Here is an 18,787-nt window from a genome sequence, read left to right as displayed (position 1 = left end):
TGTCACTCTGGTAAAGATGCTACCTGTGTAACAGAATCATGTTCTGAAGTAATTACTTTCAGTAATGACTTTCATTAACATGTAAGAAAATGCAAGTTTGTTTGTCTCAACATTTCTGCCAACCTTAAATGATGTAATTGTGGGTAAACCCTTTGCTATTTTGGAAGGCTGCATGGTTAGTTTGGGTGTGAACATCGCCCCTTGCTGTTATATGAGTGGAACCTGCCAGTGCTTTAGCAACAGCTGCCACTCTTCGAGTCCAGGATTTTGTCCTTTTTCAGCTATGTCTACAGAACCAGTGTAATAACAAAGGATTAGCTAGAGTGTTAGCCGTCGCTAAAGCCTATTTAACTGAAACAAAAAGCCTCATCAGGAACTGTGGTCCAAGGCAAGGTAGCAGGCAGAGCAGCACATCCTGCAGCTCCTGTGCTGTCGTTTCCTTACCAACCTTTCCCATTTTATTTTTCATTCATAAAATCTTCACATTTGCCTTTTTATTGAAAATACACTTCAACCAGAATAAAGTTCTCATAAAGATCTGGGGAACACGGGTGTGACACAAAAGTCAATCTAACAGAATAAAAATGTCCATGAAAGGTCATTTTATTAAGTTACATCATTGAATGAATTCTTTAATAGCTGAAGAAATGATGTAGGAAGGACCTGAAATCATAATGATGAAATAAGAGGAATAATATAAAGAGGGTTTAAACATTTTCCTGACAATTAGAAGAGTAAAGTAAATTAGTAGTAATTATTTAGCAGAGACTGACAGCCCTGAAACTATTGTGGGTGTGAGGAGGTTCTGAATCCTGATGACGGATATATTTATGAATGTAGACGAGTCCATCAGGGTGTCTTTATGTTCAGATGATGGTTCATGTCAAAGAGGATGGAATCCACAACTCCTCCAGTTCTCCAAGTCGTTGTGATTCAGTGTCTGTCCAGACGGTGGCGCCAAACCGGAAGCAGAGCGAGCAGGAAAACGGAGAAGAAGAAGCAGCGCTCGGCTATTGCTAACAGCCCCAGCAGCGGTAGAAGTTGTCAGGCCTCGCCAGCCGGTGAAGCTTGGAGAAATCCCAAAGAGGCTTTCTGGCGTCTTTCTGTGTGAACAGCTGTCAGAAGAGACTCTGTTCTGTTCTCTGGACCGGAAGACGCTCAACAAGGAAACTTTCTGCTTCCGCCCCGACGAGCTAACGCAGCTAGCTTAGCCTGCTAGCCGGAAACCATCTTGTGGACTCGGAGCACATCAGCGAACAGATTGTAAAGGATCGTGTCTGGAGGAAAAGTTGTGCTGTGAACGAGTCAAAATGTGTGACGTCCAAACGCTGAGAGCTTTTGTCCTGCAGCGACTAACTGCTGCTGCTGAAGACATCATGGAGCAGTTTGAAAGAACGTTAGCAAACCACGAGAACCAGGAGCAGCTTTGTGGACGACAGAAGCTCCTGGACGGTGTCTTCGGTCCTCAGGTCCACCTCCAGACAGCAGGTGGGTTCAGTCTGGTTCTGTGTGCGGGATGGAACCCACAGCGGTACTGACTGTAGGGATTACTGTAGGGATTACTGTAGGGATTACTGTAGGGATTACTGTAGGGACTACTGTAGGGACTACTGTAGGGATTACTGTAGGGATTACTGTAGGGATTACTGTAGGGATTACTGTAGGGGTTACTGTAGGGATTACTGTAGGGATTACTGTAGGGACTACTGTAGGGACTACTGTAGGGACTACTGTAGGGATTACTGTAGGGATTACTGTAGGGATTACTGTAGGGATTACTGTAGGGACTACTGTAGGGATTACTGTAGGGATTACTGTAGGGACTACTGTAGGGGTTACTGTAGGGATTACTGTAGGGATTACTGTAGGGATTACTGTAGGGATTACTGTAGGGATTACTGTAGGGACTACTGTAGGGATTACTGTAGGGACTACTGTAGGGATTACTGTAGGGATTACTGTAGGGACTACTGTAGGGATTACTGTAGGGGTTACTGTAGGGACTACTGTAGGGGTTACTGTAGGGATTACTGTAGGGATTACTGTAGGGACTAGTGTAGGGACTAGTGTAGGGACTACTGTAGGGATTACTGTAGGGGTTACTGTAGGGACTACTGTAGGGATTACTGTAGGGATTACTGTAGGGATTACTGTAGGGATTACTGTAGGGATTACTGTAGGGACTACTGTAGGGATTACTGTAGGGATTACTGTAGGGACTACTGTAGGGATTACTGTAGGGATTACTGTAGGGATTACTGTAGGGACTACTGTAGGGACTACTGTAGGGACTACTGTAGGGACTACTGTAGGGATTACTGTAGGGATTACTGTAGGGACTACTGTAGGGACTACTGTAGGGATTACTGTAGGGATTACTGTAGGGATTACTGTAGGGACTACTGTAGGGACTACTGTAGGGATTACTGTAGGGATTACTGTAGGGATTACTGTAGGGACTACTGTAGGGATTACTGTAGGGACTACTGTAGGGATTACTGTAGGGATTACTGTAGGGACTACTGTAGGGATTACTGTAGGGACTACTGTAGGGACTACTGTAGGGACTACTGTAGGGATTACTGTAGGGATTACTGTAGGGACTACTGTAGGGATTACTGTAGGGATTACTGTAGGGATTACTGTAGGGACTACTGTAGGGATTACTGTAGGGACTACTGTAGGGATTACTGTAGGGATTACTGTAGGGATTACTGTAGGGACTACTGTAGGGGTTACTGTAGGGATTACTGTAGGGACTACTGTAGGGACTACTGTAGGGATTACTGTAGGGATTACTGTAGGGATTACTGTAGGGATGACTGTAGGGATGACTGTAGGGATGACTGTAGGGACTACTGTAGGGATTACTGTAGGGACTACTGTAGGGACTACTGTAGGGATTACTGTAGGGATTACTGTAGGGATTACTGTAGGGACTACTGTAGGGATTACTGTAGGGATTACTGTAGGGACTACTGTAGGGATTACTGTAGGGACTACTGTAGGGATTACTGTAGGGATTACTGTAGGGACTACTGTAGGGGTTACTGTAGGGATTACTGTAGGGACTACTGTAGGGATTACTGTCAGGATTACTGTAGGGATTACTGTCGGCGTTACTGTAGGGGTTACTGTAGGGATTACTGTAGGGATTACTGTAGGGGTTACTGTAGGGATTACTGTAGGGATTACTGTAGGGATTACTGTTGGGATTACTGTAGGGGTTACTGTAGGGATTACTGTAGGGATTACTGTAGGGATTACTGTAGGGATTACTGTAGGGATTACTGTAGGGACTACTGTAGGGATTACTGTAGGGATTACTGTAGGGACTACTGTAGGGACTACTGTAGGGATTACTGTAGGGACTACTGTAGGGACTACTGTAGGGATTACTGTAGGGACTACTGTAGGGATTGCTGTAGGGACTGCTGTAGGGACTACTGTAGGGATTACTGTAGGGACTACTGTAGGGATTACTGTAGGGACTACTGTAGGGACTACTGTAGGGACTACTGTAGGGACTACTGTAGGGACTACTGTAGGGATTACTGTAGGGGTTACTGTAGGGATTACTGTAGGGATTACTGTAGGGATTACTGTAGGGACTACTGTAGGGATTACTGTAGGGACTACCTGACAATGGACAGGTTCCTTCTTAAAGAAAAGAGGAAGGCTACTGCCCAGCCAGATTCACCTCCACGGAAGAGAGAGAGAAGGGAGAAAACCCCTGGAGGCGCGTTACCTAGCGTCATCATGGAAGGGATTCCCCTTCCATGATGACGCTAGTGCCATCAACCGCTCTCCAAAACGTAAAGTAAATTATACAAAATGGTTTATAATGCTTTATCTTTATCATGTACTGCTTGTGCACATTTACATCTTCATTGTTGTTTAGATACACGTCGTATAATATTTTAGGTATTTTTCTAAATGGTAAGAAAGGATTAAAATACTTTCCATTATTTCTTATGGGAAAATTGGTTTCGGTGTTCAAACAAATCGGTGCTCAACCACCACCTCAGAACGGATTATGGTCGAGTACAGAGGTATTACTGTACATACATCAAAACGTAAGTACAGATTATGTAGGGTATAGTGTAGTTAATCATGTATTTATGTATTTTTCGGACATGTTAATATAACAGACTTCACACATTCGTCATATTTGCAACATCAACAAAAACATTCTAACATTGATAATGTTGAATGGTGGTTTATGGAATCCTTGATGTGTCAAACATTGGTGTAGAGCTCCACTATAGAAGTGATTCTCTTGTACTGATCTTTGGTGTAGTCATAACTCTTGTTCATCTTTATTGATCGTATTTCACCAACTCCTCTGCACTCCTGATCACCATTGTTTTCGTCTTCTCCGGATAAAGCCCCTTTGTTTTGATGAAGATCTGTCAGTTGTTGTCCAGTCGCCCAGGTGTTGTCGATCAGTCCATTCTTCACTAGTTGTCAAGTTTTTTTGCCGATATCAGCATTCTTTTAAGTGAGATTCTCATCAATGTAGACATTTTTTACTTTCAGTTTAAAGCTTTGTTTCAGAAGCGCTATCTTGTGTTTACGATTGTCAAACTTTATCAACACTGCAGGTGGTCTCGTGCCTCCAGATGGTGATGGGTAACATGTCTCAATCTGGTCAGGATCTACAGTTGACTCCAGATCTCTGAGTTTATATATCACCTGTTACTCCACAGTCTCAGTGTCAGCGCTGTGCTCAGGTCCCTCTCCTCTGGCCACAGCATGCGTGTAATTCCGCGGCTTGATTTTGATGCCAGTGATGATCACATCTTTCATATGAACGCTTTGTTCCAAGTCATCCATTCTTAGTTGTCCCGGTTCCAAGAGAACAATGTGCTGGGTTTTTTTTCTTCCATATCTTTCTGCATTTTCTTCATTTCGTTCCTCATTTCCTCCATGGTGTCTGTCTAGCACCGGTTATAACTTTTCTTCAAACCTTTCTTTGAGGTCACTCGGTAACTTGTCCGTAGAAGAGAAGATCTGGTGCAGATTATCCTTCATATTCTTACTATCATACTCTTCTGCTTTTCCTCTCATCATTTTAATATTTTATAGAGTCAGTGAGCGTTTGAGTTAGAGAGAGCGCGGCAATACTTGACAGACTGATCGTTGATGCAGTCGTTGATTAGGTCCGTCATGGAGAAGAAGGAACCGAGTCGGAAAACAAAGCTCTTGACTTTTGCCCGAAAGGACAAGATCCTGGATACAAGTGGTGGAAATGAGTTTCCTTCGTAAATTAAAAACGGATATATCCCTTTGATTATGACGTATGTAATCGGTCAATTAGAACAAATGCTACCAAATATAAATCTATGTGTCTCTTTGTTTTTCAGACGTCCAGCTGATGTTGGTGACAGAAGAAGCAGTTGACCCTGAACAGCAGGATTTAAGTTCCAGTCTGGACAAGGACGTCCAACCAGAACCTCCACACATCAAAGAGGAACCGGAGGAAGTCCAGACCAATCAGGAGAAGGAGCAGCTGCAAGGGATGAAGGAGGAGGATGACGATGTCACAGAGTTAATATTCTCTTCAGTCCCTGTGATGAGTGAAGAAGATGAAGAGAGACCTCAGTCCTCCCGGCTTCATGATGAAGACATGAAAACAGAGGCTGTTTACTATGACTACGAAGGCCCAGAGCCAGATGAAGACCAGATGTCACACTCCTCTGAACCAGAGGACCTGGAGGAGACCAGTGAACCTCAGTCAGACTTCAACCAGTTTAGGAACCACAGAGAACCTGGAAATCATCCTGGAAATCCAGCAGTTAGCTCCTCTGAAGGTGGTTCAAGTTCTGGTGATGAGAAACATCTGCAGGAACACAGTGGAGTTCAGACAGGAAAGGAAACGTTCAGTTGTTCCGTTTGTAAAATGAGTTTTCCGTTCAGATCGTATGTCTATCGGCACATGAGAATCCACACCGACGAGAAGCCCTTCAGCTGTTCAGTCTGTGGTAAAGGATTTGAGCGCGATGGACATCTAAAGGAGCACTTGAGAATCCACACCGGTGAAAAGCCCTTCACGTGTTCCGTCTGTGGAAAAGTCTTCAGACGAGGTGGAGATCTCAGGGTCCACACGAGAACCCACACGGGACATAAACCCTTCAGCTGTTCAGTGTGTGGTAAAGTATTTCGACATGGTGGACATCTAAGAGAGCACATGAGAACCCACACAGATGAGAAGCCCTTCACTTGTTCGGTGTGTGGAAAAACATTTAGACGTGGGGGAGATCTCAGGGTCCACACCAGAACCCACACGGGACAGAAACCCTTCAGTTGTTCATTGTGCGGTAAAGGATTTAGCCAGGGTGGAAGTCTGAAAAGACACATGAAAACCCATACATCAGTCGATCAACCGATCAGCTTATATTTGTAAGGAACTTCATCACATCAGCAGACGATTCGAAACACTTCTACAGGAAGAGATTTGGGATTTAATTAAACACTTGCAGCATTACAGAACTTCTTAAACGACTCGGTTTCGTACGGGAAAAACAATCTCCGTAGATCATCTATGCTAACATGCTGCACACCTGGCTTAGCATCGCAGCTAGGACCCCGCAGCCCACCTGGACTGCACTAAAAGGTGCCTGACTAAAATCTAACATCACAATATCGTAACAAAACACCAGGAATTTACAACGACTCTTGAACGGGAACTCCACTAGTTTCAACCTCAAACTGAGGAGCTTCACTCTCATCCTCATTGTAGGGTCGCTCAGCAGTGTTGGAACGCCTATCATGAACTTGGTAGTAACGGTCCTCCAGCCCTTCAAGATGCTGTTGTTGCTGAAGGCGTCGAGGAGGTGGATCCCCTTGAGGGCGGCGGAAAGGAGCCGCAATGCCACAGTGAAAGGCTGCCTGCACACCGCCAAACATCAACACCACAATGGCAAGCAGTAGTGTGACGAAAACTGGGGTCTGTAGGGTAACCGGCTGATGCTCGAGGAGGGCTCATGTAAAACCATTGGTCCACTCACCAACATACTTCAGTGGTACTGTGAGAAGATTACCATGGTCTAAGAGATCACCTTTGTTTAGAGGCACCGTCATTACAGGGTTGAAAGAAGAAGAGGTTGACCAAAAGAGAAGAGGAAGAGAAACCCAACAGAACCCTCCAGAACATGAGCGACAGCAGCATGGAAGAAACTCTGGGCTGGACCCAGACTCTGGAGGGCGGAGCCAGACTCTGGAGGGCAGAGCCAGACTCTGGAGGGTGGAGCCAGCTACTAAGATGAGGGCGTGGTGTCTTGACTGTCCTGCTGTGTTCACTGACTCACTGATTGTTGCTTTCTAGACCTCCGGATGGCAGCTGTGTCCTGCACAGTGGAGAAACCCATCAGTTGCAGTGTTGCAAATCAAAGCTTTACTCAGGTTATTCATCTGAATAAATGTGTGTTAGTGACAACAGTGGATTTAAATGAAGATCCCAGGTTGTTTGAGTACATATTTTACTACCTTGAGATACAAGACGTTGCTCTGGTCATTTTGTGTTCGAAATACTAGCGAAAATCCGAGATATGAGCCGCGATTCTCTGCTAATTGGTGGATGGATACAACATCAGCTGACATCGGATCTTGTGTGTTCTTGTGACTTTTTGCATTTATTTCGTGTTTATTTTCATTCTTTATCATTGTTTACGTAACTTATATATCATTTATTATGCACAAGTATAGTCTGCATGTCTATTGGTTGATTTATTTATTTTTTTACATCATTTAAAGAGTTTGGGGCTTTTTACAAGGCGGATATTCCTTCGTTCTCACTATAACTTCTGCGTCACTTCCTGGTCTTTAAATCAGTTAAAGTTTGACCTGCATCATCTGTTCTCCTCTTCCTCTTTTATGAGCCACAGGGCTTGTTGATTACCTGGAATAGACGTGAAACTTGTGGCTGATGACTCCATATGGTTGAGCATCAGGTCAGGGCTGTATGGGGGGATTTTGAAATAAACCACTCCCTTATCTGGTTCCTTTTTTTTGAGAGTTTGTGTTTCCAGTTAGCGTGTGACGGCTCTTTTCCTGCCAACCTCCACAGAAACTGAAAGAGGACATGATGTGTTTGTATCGTATAAATTGTGTAGAAAATAGACAGTCTTGGACCACAATCTGAGTGAACTTCAAATCATCTTCCATCCACTTTTTATTCAAAGACTGTTTTAAGGCTTGTTTTAAATGCCTCGTGTTTTTGTTCTTTTATTTTTATTTTATCATTTGTGAGTTGGTGTGGGATCACAAAATGGTCCCTTGAGACCTTCAGTCAGGTTCAGAGACCGTGATTAATTTTGATTCTGGCAGGCTTGTCTAACCCTTCACCTCAGGTACTGATTTTGACTCGGCAGCCACTAATGTTGACGTCTGGCAGGAGGAAGTTAACCCTCCTGCTAGGTCACGGGTAAAACTGACCCATTTTAAAGTTTGTAGATCTAGGAAAAAAGGTTAAAATATTTTTTTCTGTGTGAAACTTCTTCTGCTTAGCTTAATTGTTGTAATCAACATACACTATGAAATGGTTTATCACATAGTTTTAACTAGCCTCTGCATGTTTATGAAACAATGTTTCTGTACGGGTCAATTTGACCCAGCAATCAGGACTATTTGGAAATGTGAGACCTATTTCACCCCAATATATCTCTCTCTCTCTCTCTCTCACACACACACACAGGTGCAAGTGTTGTGACTTGACGGGAACAGTTTATGTTCAGTGAACACTGAACAGTGGAGGGTCAAAACATAAAAGATTCTCTGCATGGGAGTCCTACCAACATTACACTGCATCAGGCAGACCTTTACGAAATGAGCAGCAGAAGACATGTCAAAAAATGTTGAAGTACAGTGGTCTTCATCCCCAAATATGTGTCAGGTAAAACTTTGCAGAAGACATAAAGACAGCGCCAGGGCCCACCAGGTTGGCAGTGACGTGTCTTGACAGACATCAAGTCAGCTTTTCAGCTGGTCAGGCCAAATTCAATACAGAAAATCATGCTAGAAGTGAGTAAACTAGAGGGGAGGTGTGTCTTGGGACGGAAGTGGAGGGAGTTGGACATATATCTTGAGCTACAGTGAGGGGAATCCAGGAGAGGACTGCACCTAGTACACCAGTGTGTGTGTGTTCATACATGTATGAGAGTGCATTGTGTTTGTCTTAGGTTCAGCAAAAATACACCATAGTAAAGGAATCAAATTCATTTACACAAAGCACAAACATGTCACTCATGTGCTGTATCGATGAACAGACAGACACACACACACACACACATACAAACACCATGTTCATATTACTATTGCTTGTTGTTTTTTTTTCATCTCTGGTTCATCAACATAGAGGTAAAACCAAATCTTACCGTTATATTTCAGTGTTAAATGTGCAATGTAAAACTTGTGTTTAAAGTAATAATAATGTTAAAACAATAAGAAAACGTATGTTTTATGAAAAACAAGTGAATTATCCTAATTGAACCATTACCTGAAAAAGGTAAGGAACAACATGGCCCTAAGTATTGTTATAATAGTGATGGAATTAGTAATTACATCTAAACAATAGGAATTGCTTTTGGATTTGGACATTTTTTGGATAAACATGCACTGGGTCAAATTGACCCACAACATCAATGTTGTTTGTAACGGATCAATATAGCATGAGGGCTAAGGATCCCACCAGGAAGTAGGCGGAGCTCTGATAGAAAACACTGACCACGAACAAACAGGACAGGAGTTTGTCTTCTCGTTGTTTTACATCATTTATTCATCAGGTTCCATCAACCACCAATCAGAACGAAGGTTTAAACTTCACATCATTTCAAATCCATCTCTTTGTTCCTCCGATGGAGTTGTGTGTTTCATTTCTCTACATTCTACATTTCATTGAGTTTTCTATTGATTGATGATCATTTTTGGTCAAATCCATCATGTAGAAGAAGAGAAGGTCGTTTCCATGAGCCGCTGCTGTTAACGTGGATCTTTCTCACAAACCCAGCGCAGCCTTTGTCCACAGGGGACGTCCGCCGAACTGTATGACGTGTAAGAGTGGACAGTAATTTTCACGCAGTCCCTCTTGCCTGGACGGGCCCTGAATACAGAACAGTCTTTTATTTGGACTCAACCTATCCTTCAGAATAATTTGGGATAACTGAATTCTTACCCAAAGGTTTCGATCGATCCATCCACCCACTGGAAGGTCCCTGTTGTGTTACTCAGACCAATCCAGAACTGCAGATCAGGAAACCTAGCCATATAGCGCACAAGCTCCCTCTGATTGAGAAGACGGCAAAAAAAACTTTAAAGTTCCCCCTCAGCATCCAGTAGATCCAGGAACTCCTCCAGCCATCCTTACCTGCTCCTCCTTGGTCTGGGTCACCACCAGATCAGCTCCGACCGCCTGACAGGAGCTCCTGCCCTCCTGCCATGACCTCATCTCACTGGACAGGAAGTAACATCGGCACTGGATCACCATCCATCCATCAGGACACGGCTGAGAAGACGTACTGAGCTCTGGTCCACAAAATGACATGTGGATCGTCCTGTCACTGAAACTCTTCATCGGCTGTTTGAAATATCCAATCCAATCCATCCATCCATCCATCCATCCATCCATCCATCCGTTGCTTTTCTGGAGCAGGGTCACGAAGATAACAGTCTGAGCAGGAATGCCCATACTTCCTCTCCCCAGACACCTCAACTAGCTCTTTCGGAGGGATCCCGAGGCATTCCCAGGCCAGTCGAGAGACATAGTCCCTCCAGCGTGTCCTAGGTCTTCCCTGAGGTCTCCTCCAAGTAAAACATGCCCAGAACACCTCCTTAGGAGGCGTCCAGGAGGCATCCAGAACACATGCCCGAGCCACCTCAGCTGGCTCCGCTCGACATGGAGGAGCAACAGCTCTACTACGTTTGGTGACTGGGCTCCTCATCCTATCTCTAAGGGTGCACCCAACCGCTCTACGGAGAAAACTCACTGCAACTGCTTGCATCCAGGATCGTGTCCTTTTGGTCATGACCCAAAGCTCACGTCCAAAGTGAGAGTAAGAACGTAAATTGACCAGTAAGAAGGAGCTGAGTCTTGTGACTCAGCTTCTTCTTCACCACGACAGACCTATAGAATGACCACATCACTGCAGAAGCTGCACTGAGCCATCTGTCAATCTCACTTTCCATCCTTCTGTCACTCATGAACAAGACCCCAAGATACTTAAACTCCTCCACTTGGGGCAAAGAGTCTCCACTGACCTGAAGAGGGAAGACCACCTTTCTCAGGTTGAGAACCACGGCCTCAGACTTGGCGGTGCTGATCTTCATCTCACTCGTGTTGCACTCAGCTGCAAACTGCCCTAGTGCAGGTCCAGTGAAATCCTTCGGTCCCCATACCGGACTTCTTCTGGGCCCCGGCTGCACCTAGAAATTCTGTCCATGAAGATTATGAACAGCACTGGTGACAGAGGACAGCCCTCCTGAAGTCCAGAATACACCTGAAACTGGTCTGGCTTACTGTCAGCGGTGCGAACCAAGCTCTGCCTTTGGTCATGCAAGGAATGGACAGTCCCTAGCAAAGGGCCCCAAACCCCATACTCCCAAAGCACTCCCCATAAAGTACCAGGAGGGATTCGGTTGAGGGCCTTTTCCAGATCTACAAAATACATATTGACTGGTTGGTCAAACGCCCATGAACCCTCGAGCACTCGATGGAGAGTGTGGAGCTGGTCTAGTGCTCTGTGACTGGGACAAAAACCACATTGTTCTTCCTGAGTCCGAGGCTCAAATCTCTGCACATAGAGAGATTTGAGGTACTCAATGCAAATCCCCCAGTGCTGCCCCACTGAGATCGGCATCTCACTACCTCCACTGTAAACAGTGTTGGTATTTCACAATTTTCCCCTCCTGAGGCGCCGGACTGTATGCCAAAATTTCTTTGAGGCCAACCCATAGTCCTCCTCCATGGCTCCCTGAACTCCTCCTAGGCCTGAGTTTTTACCTCCATGACCACTTGAGTCACAGTACACCTGGCCTGCCTGTAAATGTCAAGTACCTTTGGAGTCCCACGATCCAACAAGACTCAATAAGACTCCTTCTTTAGCTTGACGGAATCCCGTACTTCTGGCATCCACTAACAGGTTAAGGGATTGCCACTATGACAGACATCGGAGACCTAACGACCACAGCTCCCGCCAGCATTGGTGGTGGAGAATATGGTCCACTCTGACTCAATGTCCCCAACCTCCTGGGGGATCTGGGAGAAGCTGTCCCGGAGGTGGGAGTTGAAGACCTTGCTAATAGAGGGTTCCACCAGACCTTCAGACACTCAAAACACATTTGATCCTGCCAAGTCTGTCCGGGCACAAGTCCTGCCAGCGGATCCAGTTGACAACTCTGCCCCTCACTTCACCTGAGTGTCCAAGACATATTGTCGGAAGTCTGATTATACAACAAAGTCAAACTTCAATCTCTGGTCTAGAGTGTCATGGTGCCATGTGCACCTGTAGAACTTCTTGTGCTCGAACAAGGTGTTAGTTCTGAGCAAACTTTGACTGGAACAGAGGTCCAATAACAGCACACTACTCATGTTCAGATCAGAGAGGCTATTCATCCCGATCACCCCTTTCCAGGTCTCACTGTAATTGTCGACGTGAACATTGATGTTCCGAAGAGGATCAATGGAGTCCCCCGTAGGAGACTAATTAGTGACCCCCCCGGGGACTCTAAGAAGGCCAGGTATCCAATTTGGTCACTCGTCAGAGATTACAGTTAGGCACCTGTCCCCGGCCCGAGGGCACAGCAAACAGGCAGATGTTTTCTCACCCTTCAGCTTCTTCCGAAGGTTCTTCTTCTCGTTCTCCAGGTTCATCTTCTCGTTCTCCAGGTTCCTGACGGTGTTCTCAAGGTTGGTGATTTGGTTTCTCAGCAGGTCCGTTTCTCTGCTCAGGGTGTTGAGTCTTTCCTGGAATCCTTTGCACTGCTGGTTGTTCCTCTGCTCACAGTCCAGCAGCGCCTTTGCTTGTGTTATGTTGTAGGACGGCGTTGAGATGCAGCTCAAATTGGTGGATTCTCTGCTTTCTGAAAAAGACGGCATCAGGCCAAGAAATTAAATAAATACAAAAATCTGAAACATTCTCTTTGTGTTTTTATAGGATGTTGTGAAACATGTGACATTACCAAACGTGTGTGCAACGCGGATGTTGTGTGTTCTGTTTGGTCAAGCTGACAGTTACACAAAGCGTCGACTGAACTCACGAGAGAGACGTAGAGAAACGTTGAGAACAGCTTGGATGATGCACAACAGGCCGAAGCTGATGAAGATGAAGTCCAAGACATTCTCTGTGGAAGCAGCACAGAGTCAGAGGTGTTAGCATTCTGATGTTAGCATGCTAACTCATATTCTACAGTTATAAAACACACAAATTCATATTCCATCATTTGATCGCTGACCAGACGACCGTAATCGTCTCGTCTCCAGACGCCGGTCCACCTTGTGGGTCACGGTTCTGGAGCCCATCCCAGCTGGATACAGGCGAGAAGCAGGGGACACCCCGGATGAGACGCCAGGTCGTCATGGGGCAGAAATAATTAAACTTCTCTGAACAACTCATAACTCGTTTGAAAAATGCCTACAAAGCAACCCCGCCCCGTTGTAGGATCACATCCTGTCCTCTACTGGACTACAAGAACCCACAGAGGACTACACAACTTACTGGAGGTCACACAATCAGGTGACTTTAAAATCTGACAAACGGCCTGAGAACTCTAGAGTCTCTCTATCAGCTCGTGTGTCGTTAGAGTTCATCACATGGAGTTCTGACCCTTCTGAAGCAGTCTTCTGTCTATTCTTCTGGGTTCCTGCTCAGGCTGTGGTTCATTGATATAATCAATCATCTCCATCCCTCTGGCTGCTGATCTGATCTGATCGCTGGACGCCGTCAGAAGTGAGCAGAGACGCTCTTCACCTCCTGGTCGACTGATTCAGAGGTGGAGAAACCTGCGAGTGTAGGTTCTAACGTCTGTTAGAAGAACAGGAAGAAGAACAGGAAGTATGAGGACGACTATTACGAGAAAACTTTTCTGAATTGTAATCCTGAGATCCAGTAGATTACATTCTAGGAACAAGAAAATGTGACATGAAATCTTGCTTAAATGAAAATCAATTGACCAAACTTTGTCTGTGTAGGTTCTCAGTTATCCAGGCCATGGTTCTCCAAAGCTGTTTAAATCAATTCACTGGACTTTGCATCACCTGGGTTAATTTGTTAAGTCGTTCTTTTGGGGAGTTTCAAAAGGACCTGATTGTAAAAAGGTAAAAGTTGATATTGCAGAACACAAGTCCAATGGAGAATTGTATCTGAAGCTATTAGCATTAGCATGCTAGTTGTGCTGTGAATGCTAACAATGTTCACATTGAAGGCGTTCAGAAGATGTTTCCTCATGGTTCCTGGTTCTGATCACATCCTGGACCTAAGCCCAGGTCAAAGTCTTGTCCGATGGTTTGACTGGAAGACGACAGAAACAACAGGAAGAAGGAAGCAGGACTTTAACCCTTTATGGACCTCCCATCAAGAGAGAGTCCTCCAGATCCCTCAGGTTTACTGCTTACCAGCATCTTCATCAACCCTGACTGGACCGCCTCGTGTCCACGTCCGGCTGTTCAACATGAGTCACCAGAATAAAGTCACGTTCTGCAGGAAGCAGTCAGACGCTGAGGAGAACGCGTCCAAAGCGTTTACGGGACAGATTCATGTCGTATCTGGACGTTAATGATTCATTCAAACCAGGAACTCATCTCCTCACTGACAGTTTACAAGAGACGTTTCTGGCAAAGCAAGACTAAGACTGGAACTCCTTCGATGATAATCCTCCTGGACATGGATGCTTGAACAACAAAGTTCAGCAGCTTTGGGTGGACCTTGCTACGGCCGATCACCTTAGATATGCCAGTCCAAGGAAAGCTCCTCTTCTTGCTATATGTGTCACAGAATTTATGATTCTTGGAGTCTCACCAGACCCTTTGCTGTCTCTACTGTTAGTCCCTGTGGTTAAAGACAAGGCTGGTAGAAAAGACAGCCTTGATAACCAGCGGCTAGCCGGTACCGGCCCATTGCGTTAGCCAGCGTACTGTGAAAGACTCCTGATGGAAAGCGTTAACTAACGCCTCAGACGGCTGTAAGCCAGACACGACACCGATCTACACTCCATGTATTTATGCATAAAGGAAGCTGTGGACAAACACAGAGGTCAAAAGTCATCCATATGTTTCATTGATGCCTCTAAAGCATTTGATCTGATCACCACGTGAACATATTTTCGTAAATTGAGTACGAGAGGAGCGCCGAAGCTCATATTAAGGATCCTGGGTTACGAGTATGATGATGCAAGAAATGTGACCCACCAGTGTCCCGGCTCCGATTGGGGGCAGCGACGTTGGGAGACAAGGGGGTTGTTTGTCCCCAGCTCTGTCCAACTGATATACGAACAGGGGACAGAACGTCCAGACTTCCACTTGTGTGTTAATGATGGTGTGTGTCATGATTTCATGTACAAATTTATTTGTCTGCGAAATGAGTCTGAGAACGAGATTATTCTTTAATTCTCCGGACCTTGAGTCCGTAAAAACATTTATCAGTTATTGGTTAACAGACGAAATCCTAAAATCACATTTATGAGATTTCATCTGGATATTTCTCTTTTTCACCTGCGTGTGTCTGATTGTGTACTTCAGGTTTTCTAGGAGGAAAACATCGAACTTTTGCTGAAGAAGCTTCAAAAATCCTGAAAATTCTCACACTGAGGACAAAACCAAAGAAAATTTCCCGACAACTTGATGTCTGTTTGTTTTCATTGTTGCGTCATCGGTTGGGATTTGAACCAACAACCTGATCTGGGAGCAACAAGGAAACGGTTTTGGGAAAATAGTCCATGAACTGATCTGAGGTCAGGGTTCAGTCTTTATGAGCATCAAACCATCTTCCTCCACAAAGTGCTGAGTCACACAAACGCCCCGCCTCTCCCAGGTGGGCGTGGCTCAGGTGTGTATATAAAGAGCGTGCAGCCTCCCGTCGTCACGACATCACTGATACCTGAGCATCATCACCTGACGGGTCCGAGCAATCTGCTGATCATCGCCATGACGACGGTCCTGGTCCTCTCCATCCTCCTCTGTGCTGCGTTTGCAGGTCAGACTCACACTCCGTCAGCCTGAACACACACACACACACACACACACACACACACACACACACACACACACACACACACACACACACACACACACACACACACACACATCTCTAACACAGTGTGGTCGTTGTGTTTCTCTCTGCAGCTCCAGCTGAACAAGAGCCTCCAGGTCGGTTTCCTTTCACATTATCTGCTTATAAAACGACCTTTGAACCCTTAGAATGAAGGTGTAACCATAGCAATGAGACATGATGCTAACATGATGCTAACATTAATGTAGCTCAATTCCGTTGTCGGGGAGCAGGGAAGCCATCGCTGACGTTAGACTTAGCTGTAGCAGGAATGCTAATTAGCAAACGTTAGCATGAGGTGGCGACATGAGGTCTGATGGAGCTGCTGGTCTTTCAGTGGTGGAGGACAGGACGGTGGCCGAAGGTGGAGCGTTGGTGCCAGAAGACGCTGCTCCTGTTTCTGACGAGGGTAACTAGAGGACGTGTCATCAGAGCAGCTGATTGGCTGCAGGCGGCCGTGGAATGTGAGGTCAGAGACCAGCAGAGGTTTCCTGGGGGGAGTTAAAGCGGCTGTTGTCTCTCTCCGTCTCCCTGCAGCTCGTTCTAACCGCTGTCCAACCGGCTGGCTGGACCACGGCTCTCGCTGCTTCCTGTTCGTCAGTTCAGCCATGACCTGGTACAGCGCTGAGGTACGCTACGCTAACACTTCTGGGTTGTCACTGCGAGCTCCACGCTCCCCAGAGAGTCCAGAGGAAGCAGACGAGGCCTTGAGAGGACTCCTCTGACTCCTCTGCGCCTCCTCTGTCCAACAGGAGCACTGCAACACCATGGGAGCCCACCTGGCCTCCGCCACCAACCCCTCAGAGTACCGCCTCCTCCAGGACATCACGCGGAGTGGAGGGCAGAGCATCGCCTGGCTGGGCGGCTTCAACCTGCAGGTCTGCATTCATGAGGAAGGACCACCAGGGGTCCGAGTCCAGCCCAGGAGCCGGTCCTCAGGACTCGTGTTCCTCACCTGTGCTCTTTGTCCATCAGGGTAACTGGATGTGGATCGACCGTGAAGGGTTCTACTACACCAACTGGTACGCCTCCATTACCCCCGTCAGCAGCTACCCCTGCCTCTACCTGCGCTCCAACTGTAAGTCCTCCTGGTGGACCCGACCGGCAACGGTCAGGGTCCAGACCAGAACCAGGCTGCCATCAAGGTTCGCTTTGGCCTCACATCCAACACCAGAGCTGACGTTTCCTCTCTCTCTGAATCCAATCTCAGACGGGTGGGGCAACACCGGGTGTAGCTACAGTCGCCCCTTCATCTGCTCCAAGAACCTGTTGGCCTGTTAAGCTGCGGCGCCTGGAGCCTCGGCTCGGATCGGCCCGTTCCTCCTGCGTGAAGACCAGCCGTCACCTTTGTTGTGTGTGCCTGAATCCCAGTCTGACATGTGGTGTCCTGGAAGCAGTGATGTGTGACGCGTTGGTGTGACGGTCGCCTCTGAGATCAAACGTCAGCACAGAACGACGAGTGACGACACCGAAAAATCACCTTCATCCTTTGATTCTGTTGATTTCTTGTCATTGATGTTCCACTCTGTCTGTCTGAAGAGTGATGTACAAATAAAGTTTGATTGACTGATTTGACTTATGAAGTCGTTGTGTGGAGTCATCTGCGTACATAGAGAGTCGAGGAACCACCAGGAAGATCTACTCGTTGGTCAGCAGGTGTGAAACCCCCCACCAACAGATCTCTACAGTTTACTGGTTATCATCATCTTCATCAACCCAGACTGGAACGTTCATCAGAACCTCCTCATGTTGACGTCTGGCAGGAGGAAGTTAAGGAGCCCACCAGGAAGTAGGCGGAGCTCTGATAGAAAACACTGACCACGAACAAACAGGACAGGAGTTTGTCTTCTCGTTGTTTTACATCATTTATTCATCAGGTTCCATCAACCACCAATCAGACGAAACCCGGAACCGCCTTGCTGTGCAGCGACAGCGCTACCCACTGGACCAAAGTCAAATAAATTATATAAATATAAAAATCTGATTTTCGTCGTGTTTCTGTAGGATATTGTGAAACACGTGATGCAAATAAACATGTGTGTAACACGGATGTTGTGTGTTCTGTTTGGTCAAGCTGACAGTTACACAAAGCGTCGACTGAACTCACGAGAGAGACGTAGAGAAACGTTGAGAACAGCTTGGATGATGCACAACAGGCCGAAGCTGATGAAGATGAAGTCCAACATCTTCTCTGTGGAAGCAGCACAGAGTCAGAGGTGTTAGCATTCTGATGTTAGCATGCTAACTCATATTCTACAGTTATAAAACACACAAATTCAAAATCTGACAAACGGCCTGAGAACTCTAGAGTCTCTCTATCAGCTCGTGTGTCGTTAGAGTTCATCACATGGAGTTCTGACCCTTCTGAAGCAGTCTTCTGTCTATTCTTCTGGGTTCCTGCTCAGGCTGTGGTTCATTGATATAATCGATCGTCTCCATCCCTCTGGCTGCTGATCTGATCTGATCGCTGGACGCCGTCAGAAGTGAGCAGAGACGCTCTTCACCTCCTGGTTGATGGATTCAGAGGTGGA

The 18,787-nt window shown here is 46.1% G+C and overlaps 3 protein-coding genes across 5 annotated transcripts; 2 read left to right on the top strand and 1 right to left on the bottom strand.

Annotated features, from left to right (window-relative positions):
• Positions 1–750: 750 nt before the first annotated feature.
• LOC137600760 (zinc finger protein 79-like) lies at positions 751–7,979 on the top strand. The gene is made up of 2 exons (XM_068322558.1): positions 751–1,488; positions 5,367–7,979. The coding sequence occupies exons 1-2, from the start codon at positions 1,311–1,313 to the stop codon at positions 6,404–6,406; spliced, it is 1,218 nt and encodes a 405-aa protein (XP_068178659.1). The 5' UTR covers positions 751–1,310; the 3' UTR covers positions 6,407–7,979.
• Positions 7,980–9,754: 1,775 nt separating this feature from the next.
• On the bottom strand, positions 9,755–14,008 carry LOC137600767 (CD209 antigen-like protein E). Of its 2 annotated transcripts, none has more exons than XM_068322567.1 (6): positions 13,818–14,008; positions 13,252–13,335; positions 12,820–13,074; positions 10,364–10,521; positions 10,172–10,281; positions 9,755–10,099 (listed from the first exon to the last, which is right to left on the bottom strand). In XM_068322567.1, the coding sequence occupies exons 1-6, from the start codon at positions 13,894–13,896 to the stop codon at positions 9,979–9,981; spliced, it is 807 nt and encodes a 268-aa protein (XP_068178668.1). In that variant the 5' UTR covers positions 13,897–14,008; the 3' UTR covers positions 9,755–9,978. The 2 variants fall into 2 exon arrangements, with proteins under 2 accessions (XP_068178668.1, XP_068178669.1); XM_068322568.1 differs by lacking the exon at positions 13,818–14,008 and adding an exon at positions 13,447–13,811.
• On the top strand, positions 13,946–17,949 carry LOC137600772 (ladderlectin-like). Of its 2 annotated transcripts, none has more exons than XM_068322575.1 (9): positions 13,946–14,045; positions 14,183–15,524; positions 15,728–16,181; positions 16,331–16,354; positions 16,594–16,665; positions 16,794–16,885; positions 17,009–17,134; positions 17,232–17,334; positions 17,467–17,949. In XM_068322575.1, exons 3-9 carry the CDS (start codon positions 16,133–16,135, stop codon positions 17,535–17,537), a joined length of 537 nt encoding a protein of 178 aa, XP_068178676.1. In that variant the 5' UTR covers positions 13,946–14,045; positions 14,183–15,524; positions 15,728–16,132; the 3' UTR covers positions 17,538–17,949. The 2 variants fall into 2 exon arrangements, with proteins under 2 accessions (XP_068178676.1, XP_068178677.1); XM_068322576.1 differs by lacking the exon at positions 13,946–14,045 and having other exon boundaries at positions 14,158–15,524; positions 15,728–15,939; positions 16,020–16,181.
• The last annotated feature ends 838 nt before the right edge of the window (positions 17,950–18,787 follow it).

This window comes from Antennarius striatus, chromosome 8 (genome assembly GCF_040054535.1).
Source record: "Antennarius striatus isolate MH-2024 chromosome 8, ASM4005453v1, whole genome shotgun sequence".
In the NCBI taxonomy this organism is placed as follows: Eukaryota; Metazoa; Chordata; class Actinopteri; order Lophiiformes; family Antennariidae; genus Antennarius; species Antennarius striatus.
This window is presented reverse-complemented; position numbering and strand designations above follow the sequence as displayed.